This window comes from Mesoplodon bidens (assembly GCF_964165515.1).
Source record: "Mesoplodon bidens genome assembly, chromosome: 16".
NCBI lineage: Eukaryota > Metazoa > Chordata > Mammalia > Artiodactyla > Ziphiidae > Mesoplodon > Mesoplodon bidens.
Window position 1 is genome coordinate 18,173,166 of NC_138173.1, and position 16,284 is coordinate 18,189,449.

At 38.5% G+C, this 16,284-nt stretch overlaps 1 protein-coding gene across 8 annotated transcripts in view; it reads right to left on the minus strand.

Moving 5' to 3' along the window:
- STAU2 (staufen double-stranded RNA binding protein 2) overlaps positions 1–16,284 on the minus strand; it is a 301,650-nt gene that overhangs the window by 57,379 nt on the left and 227,987 nt on the right. Inside the window, exon 11 of one of the 8 annotated variants that reach the window (XM_081258159.1) lies at positions 9,372–9,482. The exons of the other annotated variants lie outside the window; for them this stretch is intronic. Within the exon in view, the coding sequence (XP_081114285.1) occupies positions 9,387–9,482 (96 nt within the window). The 3' untranslated portion in view covers positions 9,372–9,386. Of the gene's footprint in view, positions 1–9,371; positions 9,483–16,284 lie in introns of those variants that run through there. 8 annotated transcript variants of the gene reach the window in all.

Consider the following 16,284-nt stretch of genomic DNA (forward strand, 5'->3'; position numbering starts at 1 on the left):
TCCTTGGTTTTTCTTTATAACTTTACCATGTATATCCTACCGCCTAAACAACACTTGGGTTTAGTTTTGGAAAACCTCACAGCAAGCACAGACCTAGCGGTTTAAAGAAATTCGAGCAATATCGCTGTTACTAGATGGAAGGTCAGGAGAAGGCAGACTCAACAGGGGGCTAGCCCGGTTCAGGTTCTTTGAGGACTTGCAAGAGCGTCTACTGCAGAAGTCAGAGGGCAGCTGAGCAGCCCTGAGAGACAGAGGTCTCACCACCTCTAGGCCAAGGTCACAGCCACAGTGCCGACCAAGAACCGGACATCTGGCAGGACTGTGGTCAGGTGTAGGCTGCTCTCTATCTTCTGTATTTTTTTTTATTGTGCCAAAATGCACATAACATAAAATTTACCGTTTTAACCATTTTAAAGTGGACAGTACGAATTATTAGAGAAATGCAAATCAAAACTACAATGAGGTATCACCTCACACTGGTCAGAATGGGCATCATCAAGAAATCTACAAACAGTAGATGCTGGAGAGGGTGTGGAGAAAAGGGAAACCTCTTGCACTGTTGGTGGGAATACAAATTGATACAGCCACTATGGAGAACAGTATGGAGGTTCCTTAAAAAACTAAAAATAGAACTACCATACAACACAGCAATCCCACTACTGGGCATATACCCTGAGAAAACCATAATTCAAAAGGACACACATACCCCAGTGTTCATTGCAGCACTATTTACAATAGCCAGGACATGGAAGCAACCTAAATGTCCAACGACAAACAAATGGATAAAGAAGATGTGGCATATATAAACAATGGACTATTACTCAGCCATAAAAAGGAACAAAATTGGCTCATTTGTAGAGATGTGGATGGACCTAGAGGCTGTCATACAGAGTGAAGTAAACCAGAAGAAGAAAAATATCGTATAGTAACACATATATGTGGAATCTAGAAAAATGGTACAGATGAATCTATTTGCAGGACAGGAATAGAGACATAGACGTAGAGAATGGACATGTGGATGCAGGGGTGGAAGGGGAGGGTGCGACGAATTGGGAGATTAGGATTGACATATATACACTACCATGCGTAAAACTGATAGCTAGCGGGAACATGCTATAAAGCACAGGAAGCTCAGCTCGGTGCTCTGTGATGACCTAGATGGGTGGGATGGGGGGGCAGTGGGAGGGAGGTCCAAGAGGGAGGGGATATAGGTATACATATAGCTGATTCACTTCATCGTACAGCAGAAACATAATATTGTAAAGCAATTATACTCCAAAAAAAAAAAAAAAAGGAAACCAACCAAGTAAATACATAAATAAATAAATAAATAAAGTGGACAGTGCAGTGGCATTAACATTCAACTACTGTGCAAGTATCACCACCACCCATCTCCAGAACTTCTTCATTTCCCCGAACTGAAACTCTGTACTCCCAGCCCCTAGCAACCACCATTCTACTTTGTCTTTGTGAAGACAGGTACCTCCTGTAAGTGGAATTGTACAGTATTTGTCTTTTTGTGACTGGCTTATCTCACTTAGCAAAATGTCCTCAACTGTAGCAAGTATCAGAATTTCCTTCCTTTTTAAGATTGAATCATATCCCATTATATGTATATACCACATTTTATTTATCAATTCATCTGTTGATGGACACGGGTTGCTTTCACATTCTGGTTATTATGAATAATGCTGTATGGGTGTACACATAACCCTTTGAGTCCCTGCTTTTAAGTCTTTTGGGTATATACCCAGAAGGGGAATTGCTGGCTCATATAGTAATCCTATGTTTAATTTTTTGAGGAACTGCTACACTGTTTTCCACAGCAGCTGCATCATTCATTTTTACGTTCTCTTCGACGGTGCACAAGGGTTCCAATTTCTCCACATCCTTGCCGACACTTATTTTCTGTGTTTTTGACAGTAGCCATCCTTATGAGTATGAAGTAGTAGCACCTTACTGCAGTTTTTTTTTTTTTTTTTTTTTTTTCCCGGTACGCGGGCCTCTCACTGCTGTGGCCTCTCCCGTTGCGGAGCACAGGCTCTGGACGCGCAGGCTCAGCAGCCATGGCTCATGGGCCCAGCCGCTCCACGGCATGTGGGATCTTCCCGGACCGGGGCACGAACCCGCGTCCCCTGCATCGGCAGGCGGACTCTCAACCATTGAACCACCAGGGAAGCCCCTTACTGCAGTTTTTACTTTCATTTCCCTAACATAAGTGATGCTGCATATCTATTCATGTGCTTATTGGCCCTTTGAATACCTTCTTTGAAGAAAAGTCTACTTAAGTCCTTGGCCCATTATTGAATTGGGCTGTTTGGTTTTTTGTGGTTTGTATCCTCTGATTTTAAACTCACCATGTTCTACCTCCAGCTCACAGGAGAATATATTGGCATAAGTGAATTAAGAGTCCTCAGACGATCAGGAAGCAGGACATGGGGAGGAAGGTAGGAACTTCATTAATACATGATTAAGGGAAAAAAGAAATACAGCAAAGGATCTGGGCCAGGTTCACCTGGCATAATGTCTTCAGGTTAAAAAGACTGTACACTTCCAGTAGTGATCTCAACAGACAAGATGTCTAGCTCTTGAGTCATACCGCTCCACTCCGCATTATACATGACGTATCCTGGGATCACCCTTCATCCTCCCCATGTCCATGGCCTCTGCCCTGTTTCTATATCAGAGCTCCTGTGTCCTATCTTGTTCTTTCTCTCACTTTGAGGGGGCATATTTTCAAGGTTTTTGAGAAAGGGGGCATAGAAGGTAAATATTTTGAGACTTGGCATGTCTGAATCTATCTTTATTTGGTTCACTCATTATTGATGAATAGTTTGAGTTGGTAGAGAATTCTAGTTGGTGACTATTTTCCTTCAGAATTCTGAAGGCTTTGTTTCAGTGTCACCTTCCTGCACTGCTTTTCGGAAACCCAAAGCCATTATGATTTCTGAGCCTTTACTTGTGATCTCTAGAAGCCTGTAGTTCTTCTCCTTGTCCTCAGTGTTGTGAAGTTTCACAATGATATGCTTTAGTGAGGAGCGATTTTCACCCATTTCATCATGCACTCTGGGTTTTTTCAATATGGAAACTCCCTTCCTTCTTCTCTGTACTGTACTCTATTTTTTGAGACTCATAATATTTGGATGTTGGACCTCTTTTGTTTTCCTACTTTTCCATCTCTTTGTCTTTTTGTACTGCTTTTTGGCAATGTTCCTCAACTTTATTTTCTAATCCTCTTATTAGCAAACAAAAGCGTATTTCTGGGAAATAGCATCATCATATTTGTACGCCGCATCGCAATAAAGAAAAGGGAACACCTTCTGAGCAAAAGTTTTAGGCCAAGTATAAAAGGAAAACAGGGCAAAATGCTAGCAACAGCAGCTGTAGCTGTAAGACCAGGTGAAGTTATTATTAGTGCAGTGTGTGGCAAAGGCTATTGTATTTCTTTGGGTCTACTGAATAGTCAGCTTTACCCAATTGTTCTCTGCTCGCAGGACTTGTTATAAAATTTCTCCCCCTGGGAATTCCCTAGCAGTCCAGTGGTTAGGACTCAGAGCTTTCACTGTCAGAGGCCCAGGTTCAATCCCTCGTCAGGAAACCAAGATTCCGCCAGCCATGCGGCCAAAAAAATTTCTTCCCCAAAGACCCCACATTCCAACATAAGAACAGAAATTTCTATCAGCAGTAACATCTTGGAGTGTTTTTGTCTTTCAAAGAATTTGTTCATTTCATATAAATTATTGAATTTATTGCCATAAAGCTGTTCATAATATTTCTTTATTATCCTTTTAATGATTGTAAAATCTGCAGTAATGTTACCCCTCATCCCTGATAGTGGAAATTTTTGTCTTTTCTCTTTTTGTCCTGACCTCTACTCTGGCCAGGGGTTTATCAATTTTATTGATCTTCAAGAACCAGGTTTTGGTTTCACTGATTTCCTTTTTTCTTTTTGTTTACTATTTCACTGAGTTCTCCTCTCATCTTTGTTATTTCATTTATTCTACTTTGGGTTTATTTGCTTTCCTTCTTTTAATCTTTGGAGGTGAAAGCTGAGGCCATTGATCTGAGACCTTTTTTTTTCTAATATAGTCACTTAGTGCTATAAATTTCCCTATAATTACTGCTTTAACTATGCTGACAAATTTTAATGAGTTGTATTCTTGTTTTCATTCAATTCAAAATACGATCTAATTTCCCTTGTGATCTCTTCTTTGACCCATCCATTATCTAGAAGTGTGCTTTTTAGCTTCCAAATATAGGAAATTTTCAATATATTTTTATTAATTTTGAATTTAATCCTATTGTAGTAGAGAACATAGTTTGTGACTTGAATCCCTTTAAATTTATTGAGGCTTGTGTTATGGCCCAGAATATGGTTTGTAGAGGTGAATGTTCCATGTGTACTTGCAAATAATGTGTATAGTGTTCAGTGGAGTGTTCTGTAAATGTCAGTTGGGTCAAGTTGGCTGATAGTATTTAAGTTTTCCATACCCTCACTGATTTTCTGTCTACTTGTTCTCTCAGTTATTGATCAAGGGGTGTTGAAGTCTCTGACTATAACTGTAGATTTGTCTATTTCTCCTTGCAGTTCTATCAGTTTTTGCTTCATAAATTTTGAAGCTCTGTTAATAAATGCATAAGCATTTAGGATTGTGTCCTCTTGATGAACTGGTCTCCTTATTAACATGAAATGATCTTGTTTTTTTAGTTGGAAAACCCATTTTATTTTTTTTAACATCTTTATTGGAGTATAATTGCTTTACAATGGTGTGTTAGTTTCTGCTGTATAACAAAGTGAATCAGCTATACATATACATATATCCCCATATCTCCTCCCTCTTGCACCTCCCTCCCACCCTCCCTATCCCACTCCTCTAGGTGGTCACAAAGCACCGAGCTGATCTCCCTGTGCTATGCAGCTGCTTCCCACTAGCTATCTACTTTACGTGAAATGATCATCTTTATCTTTGGTAATAATCTTTGTTCTAAAATCTACTCATCTCATATTAATATAGCCATTTCAGCTTTCTTTTGATCTTCTTTGAATATCTTTGAGTGCAGAGAACAGACGGCCATGTATATAGAACAATCATCTCTATAAAATATCTGACAAAAGTCATAACATCAATACATTAACAAGTTCTGTGTGGTTGAAAAGATGCCATTTAGAGCAGGGCAGTGTGATTTCCCCAGACTGGCAGTATCAGCACCACTTGGGAACTCGATAGAAAGCAAATTCTCCAGCTCCACTCCAGACCTACTGAATCATGATTTCTGGAATGGGACCCAGAAATCCGTGTTCTAACAAGTGTACCTGGGAATTTCAAGGCTTGCCAAAGTTTGAGAGTCATTGCCTAGAGTCCGCTCTCACTTCTGATTCTAGGAATAAGTATCTGGATGAAAATACTTATTGGTGGTAGGGAGGTGAACCCAAAAAACTTTTCTCAAGCTAGAAGGGTATTTCTGCAACCTTACATTTATATAGTGTTGCCCCAACCAAAGGCCTGTTTTTGAATTAGTTATATAATAATACTCCTGATTAAAGTGTAATAACAATAAATAACTATAGAAAGAACTAACATTTGCTTTAAATAGGATCATATTTCAGGAATATGGGGAAACATGCATTGCTCTGAGTTTTCAGCTATGATTTTTAAAGGTAGAAAATGCTGCTTGTGGAGACATCATAATGAACTGTCACTGCATGTGACTCCCGAGTCTTGGGGATGAATCAAAGTGCAGGATGACTCAAAAACTCCCTCCTTTTCAAAGAACTCTACAGGGCAGAACTTTTGTTTTCCTTAAGGTCTGGTACAGAAGGCAGGTCATTTTCTCAGTGAAGTTTCCTTACTGTGCAGTTGGTCTGTGTATATATAGTCTTTTGAGTGCCATCCCACACAGGTGGGACTGTTCTTCCTTTTATATAAATGTACTTTTTTACCCGGAGAACTGCTTTCTGCTGCTGCTGCTAGTCTATACCATGTATAAAGCTCCTGCACTCGGTTCTTTAGACACATGATCTCATCTAATGCCCACGACCACTCTGCCAAGCAGGTCTTACGTTCCTCATTACTGACAGGTAGAGCAGCTGACCTGTGCTCGTACTGCCGGGGAGTCTAGGTGGGGCAGCAGATTTCTCCCTGAATCCAAACCCAAGAGAATTCCCACTGGGGCCACCACCGCTACTAGTTATAGCTTCAAAACATAAAGAACAAAGGGAAAAGACTCATGATCTAGAAAAACCTCTTTTTTTTTTTGTTTGAGTTCAAAAATTTCATACACATTTGAATGGTAAACAAGTTGGTTTATTTCAGCATACATGACATATTTCTAGGTATGAAAGGAATCCAAAAGAAGGAGAAGAAAGTCCTTGCCTTGGCACTTTGTAAACTTACTACACGCAAACACACACCCTCACACAAACACCCTAAGCCAAAAAAGTTCTTTTAAGAAACGGTAGCAGAAGTCATTTCAGTATATAACCTTTCATTTAATATGATCTAGACTACGTATTTGTATGAAATGTACTCAGTTTTATTTTTTATTTATTTATTTTTTTTTTTTTGCGGTACGCGGGCCTCTCACTGTTGTGGCCTCTCCCGTTGCGGAGCACAGGCTCCGGACGCACAGGCTCAGCGGCCATGGCTCACGGGCCCAGCTGCTCCGCGGCATATGGGATCCTCCCGGACCGGGGCACGAACCCGTATCCCCTGCATCGGCAGGCGGACTCTCAACCACTGCGCCACCAGGGAGGCCCTCAGTTTTATTTTTAACAGAAGTCTTATTTAGGTTACAAGCTATATATACTACTTAATTTTTTCATAGAAAGATCAAGACTCACTGATTGCGGTATAGAAATTTTATCATATAGCAATAATTGAGGACTGCAATATTTTTATGTATAGTTAATTGATTTGAACCACTCACTAAATAAAACTTAAGAACTTCATTTTCAGGATCACATGAAGGATTAGGTTCAGATTAAATGGTGCTATTTAGCCAACTGGGACGGCTTAATTGGTGGTTTTCTCGACAAAGAGTGGTAAACAGAGCTCCCATACCTTTTCTAATTTCCTTGTATCAGAACCAAAAATAATATTTAATATTTGCTTTGTACCTTACACAAGAAACTTTTTAAAAAGCCCCATGCAGAGAGTGGTCAGTGGTCAGCGGTCAGCAAAAGAATTTAAAAGCCTAAAACAAGAAACAACTGGAGGGTAGAGTGGTTGGTCTTCCCTTTTTGGCATCTATTCCTAGTAGCATAAAAATGGAGTTACAGAAAAAGTGTTTCAACATGCTGATAAAAGATTAAAAAGAATCACTTGGCTTGAAGGAATTTTAACAACATAACATTAAGAGGAGAGGAGGCTGTAAAACAAAACCAAAAAGCATGTCCACAAGAACTTGAAGAAATCAGGAAAAAAAAAAAAAAAAAAACCAAACCAACCCTCACAACTTGTCTAGACAATCATGAACAATCATTGACTTGGTTTGTTATAATTTCAAATTCACTTCTCTTAAAATATGTGATTTATGTGTGACCATTTACACAGCTCTTATCTATAATTTCAGAGGTGATCAGTTCAAACTTTAATGAATTTTCTTAATACTGAATTTTTAAACCTTTGAAATCTTATATTTCAGTAATGTACTATTAACTTAACATTTAAGCCAAGCTGCATGATCTAGAGAAAATGCAATCTCTTCTGATGATTAAATTTCAGTAATTGAACATAAAAACATGTGGAACAAGAAGGACTGTATAAATGAACTGTCAGCATATATTACAACATTACAGGGTTGCTTAGGTAAGAAAATGCTCCTTGAAGAAGTTGGCACAATAAGCAGCCGCTTGGAAAAACAGAGGAAGTGAGCTATCACTGCAATAACGAGGAGGAATTCCATTAAGGCTCCAGGCCAGGTATGTGAAGGAGGTGTGATTGATGTGCGGGACCCAGAGATTCACTGTGTGGGACATTCTGAGGCCATGCCTACATGCATCAAATGTAACGCTGTATTTGGTATCAGAGTCTGACTGAAGTGGCGTTTACAGAGTCATTGCTCTTGCTAACTCTTTACTTTTAAATGCTAAGGATTTTGTTTCAGCCATGGCGTCAGCAAGGGAGCAGTTTTTGCGAGGAAAAGAAAAATACAGCCATGTCCAGAGTTAGTCTCATATTAAGATGTGATTAGTGTTCACTTTTAGTGTCAACGACAATTTAAAAGGCTACATTTCATACAAAGTCAGGGATGACAATGACCATGAGCTCATCAAGTCCCCATGTTCCTATCATTAGGTCCCTTTGGCTATTGCTAATAAATGGTAAGATTTTAGAAGCCAGCATAATGACATGATATAAAAACAATTTTAAAAATTTGATATTTATGAGTACAGGAGTATGGAAGAAGTCATTGTTTTGAAGCTGCTTCTAGAATTGCTACAGAGCATTGGAATTTAGTTCAAGCTAACATAACTTCCTTGAAACGTTAAAAGGCTAAGGTTAGTTCCAAATATATATTTCTAGTGTAAGTGATCATATAATGGAATAGAGGTCAGCTGGATGGATTTGAATATTTTCGGTCTTTAAAACATTCTTTCTGGAATACAAGTGAAGCACTGGAAATCTAGCACAGTAGAACCTTGTTAATGTATGAATTTTTATTACATGAATTCTGATACAGGGACGGCTAAATAATGTTTTACCAAACCCACCTATTACTTACAATAAAAGGATGGATGATACCTTAGTTTGTAAGGTGGATGTTAGTCCCGTTTACCAACACCCAAGTTATAGAGAAAAGGTGCTGCTTTTCTGTCTCCTGCTACGCACAGAAGAAGGAAGCAGCCCGGGACCCCTAGTTCTGCTACTAGCTCATTGTGTGACCCAGTTAAGGCAGTCAGCTCTCAATGGCAATGACAAATGCAAAAACTATGCACGCTGGAGGTTAGTTTAAGGTTCCCTACAAAGTTTTCTCCAATAAAATAAAGTTTGACAACTGGCTCTGAGAGAAGTAAAAGACGTAACCTGAAGGTATTTGCTTTTTCCCCATTAATTATTTAGGAATTTTACATCATAATTGTACTTCATCCTTCTTCCAAGACCAAATTCAGATGGACACGTTCTAAATCCCACGGGCAAAAGAAGCAGCATGGCAGCCAGCACTGCCAGAACAGTCCCTGTTATTTGAATTCATGACGCCATCCTCAACACCAGCAACTGGTATTACAGGCAATTTCTAAAATGTTGCTCCGTTTTGCTTTTTAGAGAACTACATCCCTACACTTTTAAAATAATAATTTGTTCTAAAATGATTAATCAGTTTAATATGATATATAGCCACTGACTCTCTTCTCCGCACCATTCTGTGGACTTAGGAGACGATCCTCAGCCCTCGAGGAGTTTACAGTCCAATGACCAGGTGGCTCCAGAAGAGAAGTGAAAAGTGCATGGAGGTTCAGGAAGGGAGGGCTCTGAACCAGCCTAGAGAATTAAGAAACATGTTTCTGGATAACGGTGACCTCTGCAATGGGATTTCAAGAACCAATATAACTATGAAAGAAAAAGCAGAACGAAATGAACAGTCAGGAAAGCCCGAGGAAAATTAGGTGGTCTGGCCAAAGCCGGAGTGTCTGTGAGATAGTTGGGAAGAGAGGCTGGCAGGGAAATTTGGGGTATACAGTTTAGGATCTTTGATTCTTCTGATAAAGGAGTCCAGACAGGGAGGAAAAAAATGGAGGCCAGGCCTCTCTCCACGGACAACTAACCTGAAACTGCATCAACTAAGTACATGATATACTGTCATTCCGCTTATTGATTGTGTTCTCTCAGTGAGAACAGGAATCTTGTGTGCTGGCTCCTGAATCTCCAGGGCCTGCCCCTAACAAATACCTAAATTTTTGTTGAATAAATAAGTAAATGAACAAATAACTAAATCTATTAATTAAAGGTAAATGTGAAGTTTTATATTTTACTATTAGTATATCTCTTCGTGCAAATAAGTTTCTATGTGATTTATTTCAAGTAAATGAGCACCTGAATAATTCAGTGGAGTTTTCTTTCCTCCACATTACCTCCTTTTGAGGTTACTGAAAATATTATATAAATAGAGAAAAATTAACAAATTTTATGTGCAAGGAGTTGAAGTTGTAAGCTTGTACTAGAGACTGGTCTTGCATATTATTAACTATCTATTTGTATTAAAGCAAAATAATTATTTTATCAAACATGACCTCTAATAACAGAAAATGCTCTCTCAGTTTCTCCTGAAAAATATCTATTCTCCATATCTGCTTTTAAAAGGTTGTTTTAGGGGTTTCCCTGGTGGCGCAGTGGTTGAGAGTCCACCTGCCGATGCAGGGGACACGGGTTCGTGCCCTGGTCCGGGAAGATGCCACATGCCACATGCCGCGGAGCGGCTAGGCCCCTGAGCCATGGCCGCTGAGCCTGCGCGTCCAGAGCCTGTGCTCCGCAACGGGAGAGGCCACAACAGTGAGAGGCCCGCGTACCGCAAAAAAAAAAAAAAAAAAAAAAAAAAAAAAAAAGGTTGTTTTAAGCTAGAAATCCAAGAAAATCTCTTATAATGGTCACAGAAAACCGTATCTAATATTTCAGAATTTCCCTCTCTCATTGGCCATTGACTCTTGAAATTGGTGCCACTGACAAATGTAATATGCTCTTTCCCCCCAACCTGTGGCATCGCTCAAGCAAGGAAGTATTTTAATGGAGCCACGGCTTAAGAACTCTCTTGTCCATCAAGCTGACAATGCTATCCATACGGCAGTTAGGGAAATGATGCAAAGAACTTCCTTTTGAAAGAACTCTCCAGAACTTACTTCTGGGAAGGACCTTGGGACTCAGTGCCTGCTATTAACTCTGGTGGGTGGTGGGAGTGGAGGTTGGTTGTACTGATGGAAGAGAGGAACCCTGGTGTTTCCTCCCCAAACTGAAAACCGCTAATTGTCACTGGAAATTAATAAAGAGGTGACCAGACGACTTATGAATTTTCTGTAATAATAGAGGGGGCTCCCAAACATGGCAGTGATTATGGATGAAGAATGTACTTTTCTCTCCTTTCCTGTAAACACCCTGGAGTGCCCTTCTATTTGATAAAGAGGGTGACAGGGGATCTGATGTGTTTGTTTGTTTAATGTCCCGCTCTTGCCTGTTCCTGCTGCACTCTGCAGCACGAAAAAGAACACTTTTCTTGCCAACTGCACATGTAAAGCATCTTGGCACATCTTAAGAGCTTTAAATATATCTGTACAAGGCAATATTGTGGCATTATTATCAATGTTGAACAGTGGTTTAAATAATCCCAGACCAAATTAGCTTGATTCAGGTTAACGACTGATACAGCAAGAGAAAACCAACATTTGGCATCTAAGAAAGGAGAGATTAAAGTTACTTAAAAACCAGAATATAAATTTTCATTAGGTATAACCTACATATAACATAAAAATGAATTCATGCTTTATAATGAATCATAACCTACATTAACTGTGGTGAAATATTTGGGAGAATCAGTGATTCTGAAATGTAAATTTTCTTATCTAATTTGGGAAAAAAAATCAGTTTACTGTAAAGAAAAAACATTTTGTGTGATGCAAATATTTAATCCAGGCAAAAACAGTTTCAGTTTTGTGGCACAAAGTTTGTACTCAGTAAATGTTAAGGAATATACGGGTGAAAGAATGAAAATTTTACCATAAACATTTTTCGTCCTTTAAAAGAATAACGGGGTAATATAAGTGTACTCTTATACAGAGTATAAATTTTTAAATTACCTTTATATACAAACATAATTTAAAATTCCAAATAAAAAGATGGGACTCAAGTCAGAAAACAACATATGTATTTTTTATATTTTTACTGTGCTATTGACATCATGTTTGCATCCAGTTGTGAATGTTCAAAGGTTAAAAAAACATGTACAAGTTTCCTATTTAGAAGACGGAATTCATCATAAAATAGCTTTTGATTACAAGGAATCCAGTGTTTACGTGTCTGCTAGTCCAAGGAAATAAAGCTGCAATAAAGGAAATAAAGCAGTAATAAATTCCTCCAAAGCAAAGGTAAAATGACCACTCAAGCCATATCTCTAAAAATCACCTTGAGGTTAAATCGGGAAGAAAGATGAGGAAACGGGCAATTAAAGATCAGTCTTTTAAATTTGAGGTCTCCTCATTGACAATGAAAGATTCAGTTACTTAAACTGTTTTTCGCTTTTTCATTTATGAGTTGCTTTTAACAATATTTCATTCCTCAACAGAGGAAATAAGGAATGCTCTTAAAAGAGAAAAAGCTATACCAGGCTATTAAAATCTTTGCTAAGAAAAATAAACAAATCAAGATTGATCTCTTGGGTTTCTCAGGAGTTCACCAATTCCAAATCTTCACATAAGTTTCGAAAGGGAAGAGAACAATAAAGCTTCTCTATAATACAGTGCTTAATAACTCACGGGGGGGGGGGTTTGCAGGGGTTACTAACAGTGGCAATTTGTAAAATGCATTTGACTATAATTAAAATAAGTACAAGTTGAAATGAAAATCCAAGTTTCTGTCCCCCAGTACTGAGAAGTATGGGGCAGTGTTTTCTACCAATTCTTCAGAGATTTTCTAGAAGAGTTTTTAAGAAAAGATTGAATGTGCTGTTAGCAATACTTTGGCAGAAGGGATTGTGGGATGGGGAGGGTGGGAGGGAGGCTCGGGGGGAGGGGATGTGGGGATGTATGTGTGCACGTGGCTGATTCACTTTGTTGTACGACAGAGACTAACACAGTATTGTGAAGCAATTATACTCCAGTAAAGATTAAAAAAAAGAAAAAAGAAAAAACGAACAGCAATGTAACTATTAAATATGTCTACAGAGCAAATGCAAGGCAGACTTCTTCTACATTTAAGCACACTGGCAAGTTGTTTCTTTTTCAGGAGGTCTTCAGTGTTAGACTGATAGACCAAATGAAAAAGATAAAAAATATTAATCACCTTACTGAAAAAAGACCAGTGATTTCCCCTTGTTTTAACATTCTCCCCCTGCTTCTTTTAAAATCCACCAAAAAGACACAGTTTGCTATAAATGTCACACAAATGGAATGGATCAATAGTTCAGGACAACCAAAGGAGGCCTTAATCTAATGTACCGCTGTTGTCTGTCAGCCCATCTCTCCTGGTTTAACAATCGGAGTTTAACTACTTCACGATGAATGAGACAGGGTGCAAATGACCTGAGTGTTTCAGCCCATAAAACAGGCTTAGGGAAATAAAACTTGCAAATTTCATCACCAGCCTTAGATTGGCCATCACTGGCAATACGGTTAGGGTTTCGACAGAGGCGAACAGTTTGAAAGAAATTATCTAAGTGTGATATTGGGTAATGAAATGCCAATAATTTACATTTAAAGTACCATTTACCCCAAAGCAGCCTCCTATCGGCAAGATTTGCCGTTAGGTAACTGAAGTTCGGCAGCTCTGAACTGAAAGGCGGTGAGCTGATTGTCGGAGGACCCACTGAGGCTGAGAGTTCTGTAGACTCAGTTTTCAGAAAGTTTCTCAGGAGCATTAACATGTAGCCGCATTAAGCAAAAAAGACTCCAGTTGTTAACAGCGGTAGGTCTATTGTTCTACAAGAAATATATTTCAGGAGGTTCATTATCAAAGAAAGAGGATGGGGGAATCCTTTTTGGCATTCTGCATATAAAATCTTCTCAAAAAGACATCTGCAGTTTAAAAAAAATTCCACCTACTTTTACTACTACAACCCTTGTTAATTTTCTACAGTTCTCTGCTCTGACTTAAAAGTCATTTCCTTAAGAAAACAGATGACAGACAACTTGAGTGACTGATTATATTGTGCCATCACTTTGTTTTTCTCCGAGGCCTTGGTTTAAGAGGATGGATGTTAGTGTAAATGACAGAAAGGGGAGCTTTGCATAAGATTTCACTTCTGTTCAAAGACAAGCTAATGTAACCTCACTGCGGTGCAATCAACTTGACAAATGGACACCGTGCAACCCTCTGCCTCTCACTGAAACCCGAGAGCCTGATTTACACAGTGTTCTCCCTGTAGATGGAAAAAGACTTCATGCTGCTAGGCTGTATAATGGGTTGATCTGATAATTCTCTGCATGTCATGAAATTTGATAATATGGAAGTGAAATGCATCTCAAAGAATGAAGCAAGTTAATGAACTTATAAAACTACACTTAAGTCTTTTAAAGCCAGAATAAACAGAAAAAGGGACTTAGCTCAAACCACAGCGAGAAAATGTAGCAGTCCTCATGCCTAACTCTGCAGTCAATTAAGGATATATGGAGAGATCCCAGCTCTAAAGAGTACAGCTCTATTTAAACAATTCAATATAATCTGTAGACCTTGGTGTGCCTTATCTTTACCATCAGATTTTGCCAGCCCTCAGTTCTTTACCTCAAGAATTTTACATTACTTTATCCTGTTAAATTACGTCCCTGGAAACTTAATATTTTTCCTTTTAAAGTGGGAAATTTCTGAAAGAGTTTATAAATACTACCATATTTTACTACTATGTTTTACAATTACACTACTATAATTTGCAAAATTAACAAATAGTTCATCTGGAGATTTAAACATATCCTAAACCACTGATGGACACACACGCACACAAATCAGGGCTTCATAAGAAATATAAACTTTTGCTTTAAAGACACAGTATAAAGTCTTACTTATTCAAAGCATGAACGTTTAGATAAATTACTTTAAAAAGAAAACGCTCTGTAGTAAAACTGTCTGTTGGTTTTAATGCTTGCAAATAAACACCACGAATGTAAACTGCAATCAGAAGCAGTTTTAACACATGGACACGTTGGATGAGGTAGAATTTTAGTCTTCTGTTTACTTTGCTGTTGTCACAAATAAAAAAAGCACTTATGGAAACATTTCATGCTGAAGTGAATGGATTTCAACAGCTGCTGATTTGGTGACAGGGAGAACCCCAGTGGAGACATCCTGCTGAATTAACGTTTTGGAAATGTTGAAAAGAAACTTCAAACAGACCTCGTTTAGCAGGCGGTCAAAGATTTTGCTCAGTGGGGATCACTCAGCCATGAATCAGACTTGTCAATAGTTGCCCATTTTCTCAACAGGTGATTCAAAAAGGCACACAGTCTATTTCCCCTAACATTTCTGTGTGTGCTTGCATGAAAAAAAGTTATCCTAGATTTCAGCCCTGACATTATTTAGGAAGGCACAGCATGCACAGGATGCACAGTTGGGGAAATTGTAGTTTAAGGGATTTAAACACATTAAAAAACTTTTTGTACTTATGTTCTTTTCTAACCCAAAATATTTAGCTAAGCTATATTTAAAATCTACTGTTTTTCAAACAAAGTTTTATGCTAAGTTAGAAATCTAGAACAGATTCCATCAAAGAATTATAGAACAGCAAGGGATCTTGGAGATAACAAAGATCAGGCCCCTAGTTTTACAGATGAGGAAACTGAGGCCTACAAAGATTTAGTAGAGATTTAAGTAATTTGTCAGCGATCACATATGTATTGTCAGAGATCACATATGTATTTCTTGATGTCTTAGAACTTAGAATGTCCATCTGCTGACGTCCCAGCTCAACATTCATTATACTTACCCTTAAGAAATAAATCAGATTTAAGCTTCATTTAGCAATGTAAAAATACTTAAGGAAAGAAACTGTTAAGCTGGGCAAGATCTCATAGTTCAGTGTTTTCCTGATGTGGCATGTTTTGATTTTTTTTTTTTTTTTCTTTAAACTGGCCACAAAGAGAGTTAATGGAAAATTCCTTCCCCACATCACCAAGAAGTTGGGGTGGAGCGGGGGGGTGAAAAGAGGGCCAGTACCAAGCTTTGTTTCCAACTCTCAACATTTAAGAGTTTAGTCCAAATATAGAGTACAAAAATAATAAAGCATTTCATTGTTAGTGATTCAGATTGGCATTGTAAACTATGCAATACAAGCTACTATTATGTCAGAAAATTACCAGGTATCCATTCAATGAACCCAGACTATTTTCTATTGTTCAAGGATTTTTTGTTGTTTTTGAGAGCTGAAGTACAGAGTTCAGTGAAAGTTCTCAGAGGTGACTCCATTGTCATAGCGATGCTCACCAGCTTAGCAATCTCACCTACTGCTCCCATCAATACACAGTCGTTACCAACAAAAGCGAAAATAGAACCTGAGGCTTAGTTAATCACCTCATATTGGCAAGATGTACCCTGTTGGAAAATACTTTCCACATAATTCAGAGACAAAAATTAGGAGGAATCATAAGTAAAT